At 48.2% G+C, this 12,344-nt stretch overlaps 1 protein-coding gene across 1 annotated transcript in view; it reads left to right on the forward strand.

The window, feature by feature from the left end:
• LOC149327525 (uncharacterized) overlaps window positions 1-12,344 on the forward strand; it is a 753,829-nt gene that overhangs the window by 696,697 nt on the left and 44,788 nt on the right. Inside the window, exons 19-25 of the mRNA XM_089563244.1 lie at window positions 10,146-10,208; window positions 10,488-10,550; window positions 10,831-10,893; window positions 11,174-11,236; window positions 11,518-11,580; window positions 11,867-11,929; window positions 12,202-12,264. Coding sequence (XP_089419370.1) covers window positions 10,146-10,208; window positions 10,488-10,550; window positions 10,831-10,893; window positions 11,174-11,236; window positions 11,518-11,580; window positions 11,867-11,929; window positions 12,202-12,264 — 441 coding nt within the window. The remainder of the gene's footprint in view (window positions 1-10,145; window positions 10,209-10,487; window positions 10,551-10,830; window positions 10,894-11,173; window positions 11,237-11,517; window positions 11,581-11,866; window positions 11,930-12,201; window positions 12,265-12,344) is intronic.

The raw sequence follows: 12,344 nt of genomic DNA on the forward strand, positions 1-12,344 counted from the left end.
GGAACCGTTGCGGAAAATGCTCCGACAAGGTCAATCATTTGAATGGACGGTGGAAGCTCAGAATAGTTTTGATCAAGTTAAGGCGCGTTTGGCATGCAAACCTGTTGTGCAAATGTTCAACCCGGAATTACCTGTCGTAGTCACCACTGACGCCTCAGACGTTGGACTGGGAGCTGTAGTACAGTAGAAAGAAGGGTCGCACCTTCATACGAATGCTTTTGCGTCACGCGCTCTGTCGCCGGCTGAGAGAAAATACTCAGTTGGTGAACGTGAGGCACTAGTCTGTTTGTTTGCTTGCGAAAAGTGACATGTATATCTATGGGCTAGACGTTTTACACTCAAACCGATCATCAGGCATTGGTTGCTTTGCTTTCCGCCGGCGATTCGGGTCGCCGGCCACTACGCATCTCGCTGGACAGCTCGGTTTCTGAACTGCAATTTCCAAGTAGAGTACTGCAAGGGCACACAAAATAATGTGGCGGACGCCTTGTCCAGGCTGCCCGCCAGAGAAAATTCTCACAATCAGGAGGAAGAAATCGTTTCTCTGGTAATATCAGTAGTCAACAGGCAACTGTACAGAATGCAACAGCCTCTGATGTTACCCTGCAAAAAGTCATCAGTCAGCTCAGCAAGGGCTGGTTGCACAAGAAGGCTCTGTCAGTTGATCTTGTGCCATTCTTTCACATCCAAGAGGAATTATCCTTTGTAGATGGTCTGCTAATGCGAGCAGATCGCGTGGTAATTCCTGAAGTACTTCGTTCCACTTTCCTACAGTTGGCCCATGAATCACATCAGGGCATAGTCCGCACAAAAGAACTGTTAAGAGAACGCTACTGGTGGCCACAGCTTCATAAACAGGTAGAGGAATGCATCAAACACTGTCTCATATGTCAAGCAGCTGACAAGTCAGCTAAGCCATCCTTCACATCCCTCCAGCCAGTTCCCTGGCCGGACGGCCCCTGGCAGAAGCTAGCCATGGACATTGTGGGGCCTTTGAACATTCCGCCGAGTCCAACGTATGCCATAACGTTAATGGATTATTATTCCAGGTGGCCTGAAGTCTACTTCACTCTTCAGTAACATCCCCGGATGTCATTGACTTTCTGATCTCTGTTTTTAGCAGGGAGGGTTTTCCAGACTCGATAGTTACAGATAATGGGCCACAAATTGTTTCGAGACAATTCGAAGACTTTCTAAAAGAGAGAGGCATACAGCATCTGCGGTCATCAAATTACTACCCTCAAGCAAATGGCATTATTGAAAGATTCAACAGGATCTTGAAGGAGACCATTCAAATAGCTCAGCTCCAAGGAGAACCCGTTAAACAAGCTGTCCTGCAACATCTGGGATGGTACCAGCTCACACCCCACTCAACTACGGGCTTGTCACCCGCAGTCCTGCTGCACGGCCGGCAACCGCGCTCGAAACTCGACATGAGCTGTACTTCCTTTCGTAATTCGCAGCAAAGCACCTGGAACTTGCCTCAAACTTCCGCTACAGCAACGTCTCCAGAACACGCATCTTCGGAACAAACAGACTTGCGACATACGGTCGAAAATAAGAGCAGCAAATGAAAAACTACGTTGATAGACGTAGAGGCGGAAAGTCAACAGCCGTACAAATCGGTGACACAGTGAAGGTGCGGTCATTCAGAGTAGGTCCATCCAAATACATTGGCCCTTTCAAAGTTCAGCGACAGCTTGGTCCAAACACTTTCTTACTGAGTGATGGTAAGGTCTGGAATGCTTCTAAACTGGTCCGGGTACTGCCGGCCCCAGAAAATATCCCAAGCCCGCCAAGCATAGATTATTCCTATGCAGGCTTAGCACATGCTGCTGAGAATGCAATGGCAGCAACTCGAAACAAGCCTCGAGCTGAAACAAGTACCGCAATGTCTGAAAATGTGTCGCCTCCTGTTGCAGATACCCTGAATAACGCTTCGCGCAGCGAGGAGGGAAGAAATATAGGCCGTCGAAGTGAGCCGAAAGTGGCCGCACCATTGCGCACGACACGTCCACCTCTTTAAGCAGTAGAATCGAATCCACAGAGGACAGCAGTTGTAGTTTCCCTGAGCAAAGCGACCCAGGGACTTCCAGTGCGCAAAACTGCGGGCGCCCAGTGCGTCAGCGGAAACCACCTTTCTGGGCCGTAGACTACTAGATGTAGTTCTGGAGCGAAGGGTTGCACACCTGTTTTTCTTGGCCTGTAGTCCTGACTGAGCTGTCCGTGGCCAGTGGACCAGCCATGGAGACTTTCTAAAGCGGGTAATGAATGAATACTCGTGTATCGCTGTGATTTTTACTTATTTTCCTTTCTTTGCAAGAGTTCCTCATGTTTTCGCATTCAGCGCACAATGATGTTGTGATAGCTTTTGTATAATGATGAATCTCTTTGTGTGTTGTCTGTTACGGCGGATGTACAAATCTAGTGTTGTTTCTGGGTGAGGCTGATTGTATGTCGTACCCATAGTCAATGTATAATGAGTGTGCTTTCTTTTGCCATGTGTAATGGCTGCCGAAATGAAACATTTTTGTACCTTCAACACGTCATAACAGAAATAGTACAGCCATAAAATCGGAGAGTTTCTGTTTGGTGACCATTGTAGAATGTTTGCTGTCTCGCGGCACATGTTAAGAGAGCAGTATTTTTCGCAATATGTTTACATTATTCCCTAGAGAGAGACGATGTTGTGTGGCGCCCTCTTGGATCGACACACAATTCACTTAGCTTATTTGTAAATCTGATCGAATAACAATGACATTGGGGCCTGGGACCTTGTGATTGGTTGTTCGTGTTTGCTGTATGAATAAAACCGTGGGGAACGGGCACAAGCCCGCTTTTGTTCCGCTCGGAACTGAGTTGTGTTCTTCAGCGGCCCGTTGCGGGCCTCGCCAGGCCATCTTCTAAGGTGTTCACGCAACACCACACTGGCCTCGTGCGCAGTCCAGCAGGTATTGTTCCTGAGTTTTTTACGGAAGCGCTCACTAAGGAGAAGATGCTCCTGCGGCGGTCTACTACGGGCCGGCACTCGCCGCTTCGGCTACAGAACCGTTTCCTGCCTTCGGGACTAACCTTGATCTCCCAAAGCTGATCCGCTCCGTTGTGCGCGAAGAGCTCCAGACGCCTTTCGGTGCTCCCCTGCCGACGTCCGGCGCTCTCGCTAGCCTCGTCCGCGAAGAGGTTCAAGCCTTGAGGCCTTCGTTCCCGTCCGTTGACCCGCCGCCTTTTCCCACAGAGTGCCGTCGGTCAACGTATGCTGAAGCCTTGCGACGTCCTGCGCCCTCTTCGGCAGTTTCCTCCGTACAATCAAGGCTCACTGTTTTCCGCAAATCCCAACACGTACATCGATAATCGACGGTCGCCCCAGCCGAAGACAGACCTGTGGCGTGCCCCAGATCGGCGCCTCTGTGCTTTTACTGCGGGGAACCCGGTCATCTGTATCGCCAGTGCCCGTATCGACAGCTTGGGCTGCAGTGTCTGTCGACATGCCCCGCCCACCAATAGGTCAACGACCCCTGGAGATCGAGGACTACGTGGCCCAGCAGCGCATGGCGACAATTCCCCAGCGGCAGTCTCGGCCTCCATCCCCACGCCGACCTTCGCCGCAGGCCGAAAGCTCCTCCTGGATGGCGCAGAGACGGCTGCCAAGCCCCCGCCGGGGAAACTACATACAGAGCGACCTCCGGGGGCGAGGCCGCTTGCAATCGATGCGAACAAGACCCCCCGACAACGCGAACAGCGGCCGACCGCGATTTAGAGACACCGACTGCAATTCCTGAACTTGTAGGTTGATTCTCGTTGAATATACCCGTGCTTCTCGGCGGCTATAAGGTTAGCGCTTTGGTGGACACGGGCGCTGATTTCTCGATTTTAAGCGGAAACCTAGCGGCTTTTCGTAAAAAGGTAATAACGCCATGGTGCGGCGCACAGATTCGCACGGCTGGCGGACATGTCGTAATTCCGCTTGGCCTGTGCACGGCAAGAGTCCAAATTCGCAGCTTCAGATTAGTTGTCATCTGCCTAGTTCTACCTGACTGCACCCGTGACTGTATCTTTGACGTTGATTTTATACGGGAATATGGAGCTATTATTGACCTCCGAAAAAGCACTGTCGCATTTTCTACCGAGAAAGCTGATGTTTACTCCGAGGACCGTCAACGCCACGCGGCCCTTCGAATTTCCGCCAAGAGCGTTTGACTTCCGCCACGCGCTAGTGTTTTTGTGAGTGTTCAGTGCGACGGGCTACGTGAAGGGACAGCGGTCGCAGAAGGCAACCTGTCCCCTTTGCTAACACACGGTATCTGCTCAGCAAGGAGTCTCATCCATCTCCTCGACGGCTGGTCTGAGCTCCTGGTGACTAACTTCACTAACGAGCCCCGGCACCTTTTTCGTGGTACTGCATCGCATTCGCAGACCCCTTAGCGGAGATTTCTGAATGTTTCGCGTTCGAAGCTGTTAGACCTGTGTGCCCATTCCTTGACGCTCTTGACATCAGTCGGGACCTTTCAGTGACCCAACAGCGAGAACTACGTGCCCTCCTACTCGAATACGCTACCTGTTTCCCTTCTTCGTCGAAAGTTTGGCAAACGGCTCTTCTGAAGCACCGGATCATTCGCCCGACGATGCCCGCCCTGTCCATCAGCAGCCGTACGGTATCTCACCGAAGTAGCTTGAGGCGATCCAAACGCAGAGGAAGGAGATGCTTTCAGATGGAATCATTTAACCTTCCAGCAGCCCCTGGTCGTCGCCTGTCGTGCTGGTGAAGAAAAACGACGGGACACTCAGCTTCTACGTTGATTATCGAAAACTGAAAAACATCACTAAAAAAGACCCGCTGCCTCGTATCGAGGACTCGCTCGACATACTACGTCGCGCCCAGTACTTCTAAACTGATTTTAACAGTGGGTACTGGCAGATAGAGGTCTAGAAGAGGGACCGCGAAAAAACGGCTTTCCGAACCCCCGACGGACTGTACATATTTAAAGTGCTACCTTTCGGGCTATGTTCAGCGCCAGTAACTTTCCAGTGGATGATGGATACCGTTCTCGCTGGACTCAAATGGCAAACTACTTTTGTTTATCTCGATGATGTCGTCGTATTATCCGAAACCTTTGCCGAACACCTTGATCGCCTGAGGACAGTATTAGACGCCCTCCGACCGGCCGACTTAACGCTCAAGCCCGAGAAGTGCCACTTTGGGTACAAAGAGTTGAAGTTTCTCGGTCACCTTGTAAGTGCCGATAGCGTTAAGCCGACCCCGAGAATACTGCTGCTGTCGCCGACTTTCCTGTTACTACAACAAAACAACAAAAAAAAGTGCTCAACGCTTTTTGGGTCTGTGCGCATATTACCGCCGCTTCATCGCAGACTTTTCAAAGACTGCCGCAGCCCTGTACCACCTCACGCGCGATAATACACAGTTGGTGTGGGCTGCCGAGCAACAGGAGGCTTTTGACGAGCTGCGCAGACGACTGCTAAGAACCCCTTTTCTTACGCACTTTGATGAAGAGGCTGAAACCGAAGTCCACACCGACGCCAGCAACGTCGGCCTCGGCGCTGTACTCGTCCAACACCAATGTGGCGTGGAAATTGTGATCGCGTATGCAAGCCACATGTTTTCTCGCGCTGAAACGAACTATTCTACCACAGAAAAGGAATGCCTCGCGGTTGTGTGGGCAAGCATGAAATTTCGTCCTTACCTCTACGGCCGCCCGTTCACAGTAGTTACCGACCACCAATCTTTGTGCTGGCTGGCCAATCTTCGCAACCCATCGGGGCGCCTAGCCCGATTGAGCCTCCGCCTCCAAGAGTTCGACTACACTATTGTGCACAAATCTGGCCAGACGCACGAAGACGCTGACGGACTCTCGCGCACCCGTCGTGTTAGCCGATGATAGCATAGAGGACGATTGTGGTTTTCTTGGAGTTGTCAGCGACTTAGACGTAATGACCCTAGAGCGAGCTGACCCAGACCTGCGACCTATCATTGATAATTTCGAGGGCCGAGCCTCTGACGTACCACGACGATTTTTTCGGAACCTGCCGGCCTTCTGCCTCCGGAACGGCATTTTGTTTAAGAAAAACCCCAGCACTGTTGACCGAGTGCACCTCCTCGTCGTTCCGGCAGACCTTCGCCCCGATATCCTTCTTGCTTGTCACGATGAGCGTACCTCCGGCCACTTCGGCTTTGCCCTCACACTTGCACGCCTGCCTCAGGCGCATTATTCGCCCAAACTTTTTCACGCCGTCAACGTTACGTCAGAGGTAGAGATGTAAAATTTCGTGAAATTTTGAATGGCATGAAAAAAAACCGTTTTTTTCATGAAAAATTGGAAATTTTGCAAAACATTACAAGAACAGATTTATTTGCAACAACACGACGATCAATAATAATGCTCCGAAGTTCAGTCGAATATGTAGTTATAGATGTCATATTGTGAAACAAACTTCTCTTTCTATTGCACCGAGAAGATAAATAATGATTTGCACTTTAGGCGAATATGGAAATATAAATATCATATTTGTGGAACGAACTTCTTGTTCTAGTGCAAGAGAAAGGGAACATGAAAACTGATCTATAACTCACTCCACATCGGACTCAGAGTCACTGTCGCTGGATGCGGCACTACGCGCAGCAGCATGAGTTGAAGCTATGTCCACAGCTAGGTTCGACTGCACATACGCGAGCTTTCGAACGCGTTCCCCTGACAGCCTGTTGCGAATCTTTGTATGGACGTTTCCGAAACGGGACTAGTTTAGTTCGCAGCTGGCGGATGATGGAGGTATCTGCCGCAGCCGGCAAGCCAGACGAGTTAGCGGCTGGTTGGTGCAAAGGTCTTGCCACCAGGTAGGTGGGGTCACGTGCTTCGCTGAAGACCCCTGTCCTGGACCAAATTCCTGCGGATGTACTGTACTCTGCTACGTTGTAAATCAAGAAGCTAGGCTTGTATTTGGCTGAAACCGCTTACGTGCACAGCAGCCAATGTTATTTAAGCCGTGTGTGTAGCGCTGTAGAATTTGCAGCCATTTTGTTCAAACTATTGGTGTGTTTTTAAGTCAAGCCTGGAGCTTATATGTGACCTGGCCTTCAACCCGCGTACTCGCAGCACGAACGTTTTAAAAACACTACCTGGCACCGGCGATGACGACTGCTCTCCAACCTTTTAACGATGCATGCTGTAATGGTTTTCAAAGCAAAAACAGAAACCTAAACTGAAAGCAAGCAACCATAAAACCTTCAAATTGCATTTTGAAATTGAAAATTGAAATTTTCGATGTTTCTTTCCATTTTCCCTCGTCTGAAAAAAACGAAAAAAACTGCTTTTTTTCCGAAATTGCAGTGTGTTTTTCAGGCCTTCACATCTCTAGTCAGAGGTCGCCGCGGGTGCCAACGTCGTAAGGCGCCTCTTCTCAAGCCAGCGGGTTTGCTCCAACCTATTGAAACGCCTCGTACGCCGTTTAATCAAGTTGGTCTCGATCTTCTGGGCCCATTTCCTGCATCATCGGCTGGTCATAAATGGATCACAGTCGCGACCGACTATTTAACAAGGTGTGCGGAAATTAACGCGGTGCAGCGCGGCACGTCATCTGAGATCGCCCAGTTTTTTTATGCAACAAATCGTGCTGCGTCATGGCGCACCGTCTCACGTAATCACTGATTGAGGTACGTCGTTTATGGCACAGCTCATGCGCGACGTGTTCGAGCTCGGTCACACGAGCCGTCGCAAAACCACTACCTATCACCCACAGACGAACGGGCCCACAGAGAGACTCAACAGAACGATCGCCGACATGATCGCAATGTACATAGACTCCGAGCACAAAACCTGGGACGAGCTTCTCCCGTACGTCACATACGGCTAAAACACGGCCACCCATGAGACGACCCGCTTTACACCATTTCGTCTGGCCTACGGACGTGACGTTCAGACGATGCTGGCTTCCATGCTGCACTGATGAGCACCCACTCGCACCAGACGCCAAGCAGTTCGCTCAGTGCGCCGACGAAGCGCGTCAACTTGCCCGTATTCACATTCAGCGGCAGCAGAGCACGTATGCGCGCCGCTACAACCTCCGTCATCGGCACGTCGAATACCATTCCGGTGGCCAAGTTTGGGTGTGAACACGGTACCCCGCCCAGGCTAGTCTGAAAAACTAGTGTGGCGTTACTTTGTACCTTACAGAGATTTGCGCCGCATCACAGAAGTGACGCACGAAGCTCCTCCTGACGGAAGTGTGCAGCCTCATCTTCGTCCACCGCACTCTGAGGTCGTGCACGTAGTCCGCATGAAACCGTACGTCACGCGGTGAAGGACACTACGCTCAATGTTCCGCTAGTTGTCGTGTACGACATTTTGCCCACCTCCCTTGTACATTTTTCTGTGCTTGTGCTGTTGTTTTCTTCCCCCTTCCATTTCTCGTGCTCCAGCCCCACTTTTATTTACTCTCCCTCCCACTTCTTGGGAGGGGGAGTAATGCGACGTAGTGTTGGCAGGCGGCACTTGAAAAGGAAGACGTTGAACTGCCTCGCTCACGATGGCTGGAGTATTCTGCTTGTTAGCGACCTCTCGCCCTGTCTTCCGTTACAATATACAGGCTGGCAATGCACGCAGTAAAATTACAAAATTCGTTCATGGGTAGGGGGTAATACGATACACGGAGAACTTCAGAATGGGTTCAGAAGGGGTAGGCGCTTAGATGATAGCCTGCTCGTGCTTACCCAATGCATAGAAATAGCTAAAGCAGGAAACAGACCTCTATATTTAGCCTTTCTGGACATAAGCGGTGCATACGGCAACATGAACAGGGAACTCCTATGGAACATAATAAAAGATGTTGGTATCGGTTATGAGGTAACTCATAACCTTCAGTAACGTTTCTCACAATATCCACAAGAAAGACGGAACAATATTTGGTAAATACTAGAGCTATATAGCGACGAAGACGTGAACCAACCGTGACCTTCTTTCCCATCTACAACGGAGACTACAGTTGGCTGCCTTTGCTGTTCGGAATTGTGAATTATCAAACAAAACAAGCATTTTTCACAACTGATCTATACAGGTCTGAACCATTAAGAAGTGTTGACTCAAAGTGTTGTCTTCTCCGCAGGGGCTAGAGAACCAGCGTGCCTTGCAACAGGAAGCAATAGCTGAACTCGAGCGGCAGAAACAGGTGAGTTCGGTGAGAAAAAAAGGATTCTTCACTAACGCTTCTCACAATATCCAAAAGGAAGCCGGGACAATATTCTGTAAATACTACAGCTATATAGTGAGGAAGACGTGAACCAACCGTGTTCTTCTTTCTCGTCTACAACGGAGATTACAGTTGGCTGCCTTTGCTGTTCGGCATTGTGAATGGTCAAACAAAACAAGCATTTTTCAGAACTGATCGATACAGGTCTGCATGCCTTTAACAATAGAAGTGTCGACAAAAAATGTTGTGTCTTGCACGCAGGAGTTAGAGAAGCAGCGTGCCTCGCAACAGGAAGCAATAGATGAAACCGAACGGCAGGAAAAGGTGAGTTCGGTCAGAAAAAAACGACCTTTGTGAAACGTTGGTCACAATATCAAAAATGAAAGCGGAACGATATTTTGTAGATACTAGAGCTGTATATTGAGCAAGACGTGAAAAAATCGTGATCTTCTTTCTCTTCAACAATGGAGACTACAGTTGGCTGCCTTTGCTGTTCGGTATTGTGAATGGTCAAACAAAACAAGCATTTTTCAGAACTGATCGATACAGGTCTGCATGCCTTTAACAATAGAAGTGTTGACACAAAATGTTGTGTCTTGCACGCAGGAGGTAGAGAAGCAGCGTGCCTCGCAACAGGAAGCAATAGATGAAACCGAACGGCAGGAAAAGGTGAGTTCGGTCAGAAAAAAACGACCTTTGTGAAACTTTGGTCACAATATCAAAAATGAAAGCGGAACGATATTTTGTAGATACTAGAGCTGTATATTGAGCAAGACGTGAAAAATCGTGATCTTCTTTCTCTTCTACAATGGAGACTACAGTTGGCTGCCTTTGCTGTTCGGTATTGTGAACGGTCAAACAAAGCAAGCATTTTTCAGAACTGATCGATACAGGTCTGCATGCATTTAAAATTAGAAGTGTTGACACAAAGTGTTGTGTCTTGCACGCAGGAGCTAGAGAACCAGCGTGCCTCGCAACAAGAAGAAATATCTGAACTCGAGCGAAAGAAAGAGGTGAGTTTGGTGAGAAATAAAGCACCCTTCTGTAACGTTTTTCGCAGTATCCAAACGAAAAGCGGAAAAATATTTCGTAAATACTAGAGCTATATAGTGACGAAGACGTGAACGAACCACGATCATCTTTCTCGTCTACAACTGAGACTACAGTTGGCTGCCTTTGGTGTTCGGAATTGTGAATGGTAAAATAAAAGTATTTCTTAGAACTTATAAATACAGGTCTGCATGCATTTAACCATAGAAGTGTTGACACGAAGTGTTGCGTCTTACATGCAGGGGCTAGCGATCCAGCGTGCCTTGCGACAGGAAACAATAGCTGAACTCGAGCGGCAAAAACAGGTGAGTTCGGTGAGAAAAAAAACGAACCTTTAGTAACGTTTCTGACAATATTCAAAAGGAAACCGGAACAATATTTGGCAAACACTAGAGCTATATTGTGACGAAGACGTGAACTAACCGTGATCTTTCTCGTCTACAACTGATACCACAGTTGGCTGCCTTTGCTGTTAATAATTGTGAATGATGAAACAAAACAAGCATTTTTGAGAACTGATCTGTGCAGGTGTGCATGCCTTTCACAAAAGAAGTGGTGACACAAAGTGTTGTGTCTTGCACGCAGGAGCTAGAGGACCAGCGTGCCTCGCAACAGGAAGCATTTACTGAAATCGAACGGCAGGAGCAGGTGAGTTCGGTGAGAAAAAAAAAGACCCTTCAGTAACGATTCTTACAATATTCCAAAGGAAACCGGAACAATATTTTGTAAATTCTAAAGCTATATAGTGAGTAAGACGTGAACAAACCGTGATCTTCTTTCTCGACAACGGATATTACAGTTGGCTGCCTTTGCTGTTCGGAATTGTGAATGGTCAAACTAAACAAGCATTTCTCAGCCCTGATCTATACAGGTCTGCATGAATTTAACAAAAGAGGTGGTGACACAAAGTGTTGTGGCTTGCACGCAGGAGCTAGAGGACCAGCGTGCCTCGCAACAGGAAGAAATAGCTGAACTCGAGGGAAAGAAAAAGGTGAGTTCGGTGAGAAAAAAGCACCCTTCAGTAACGTTTCTCACATTATTCAAACGGAACCCGGAAAAATATCTGGCAAATGCTAGAGCTATATAGTGACGAAGACATGAACCAATCGTGATCTTATTTCTCGTCTACAACGGAGACTACAGTTGGCTTCCTTTGCTCTTCAGGATTGTGATTGACCAAACAAAAAGTGTACTTTTCAGAACTGATCTAGACAGGTCTGCAAGCCTTTAAGAATAGAAGTGTTGAGAGAAAGTGTTGTGTCTTCTCCGCAGGGTCTAGAAAACCAGTGTGCCTCGAAACAGGAAGAAATCGTTAAACTCGAGCGGCAGAAACGGGTGAGTTCGGTGAGGAAAAAATGACCCATCAGTAACATTTCTCACAATATCCAAAAGGAAACCGGACCAATATTTGGCAAAAACTAGAGCTATATTGTGACGAAGAGATTAACCAACCGTGACCTTCTTTCTTGTCTACAACTGGGACTACAGTTGGTTGCCTTTGCTGTTCGTAATTGAGAACGACCAAATAAAAAGAGCTTTTTTTTTTCAGAAATGATGTATACAGGTCTGCATGCATTTAAGAATAGAAGTGTTGGCACAAAGTGTATGGTCGTCTCCGCAGGGGCTAGAGAAGAAGCTTGCCTCGGAACAGGAAGCAATAGGTGAAATCGAGCGGCAGAAACAGGTGAGTTCGGTGAGAAAAAAAAAACGAACCTTTAGTAACGTTTCTAACAATATTCAAAACGAAACCGGAACAATACTTGGCAAACACTAGAGCTATATTGTGACGAAGACGTGAACCAACCCTGATCTTATTTCTCGCCTACAACGGAGACTACAATTGTCTGCTTTTGCTGTTCAGGATTGTTAATGACCAAACAAAACAAGCATTTTCCACAACTGATCTATAAATGTCTGCATGCCTTTAAGAATAGAAGTGTTGTGCTTTCTCTGCAGGGGCTAGACAACCCGCGTAGATTGCAACAGGAAGGAATAGCTGAACTCCAGCGGCAGAAACAGGTGAGTTCGATGAGAAAAAAAAGGTCTCTTCAGTAACGTTTCTCACAATATCCAAAAGGACCGGAACAATATTTTGTAAA

The sequence above is a fragment of the Amblyomma mixtum genome, chromosome 10, assembly GCF_055824585.1.
Source record: "Amblyomma mixtum isolate Tamu chromosome 10, ASM5582458v1, whole genome shotgun sequence".
NCBI classification, from domain to species: Eukaryota; Metazoa; Arthropoda; class Arachnida; order Ixodida; family Ixodidae; genus Amblyomma; species Amblyomma mixtum.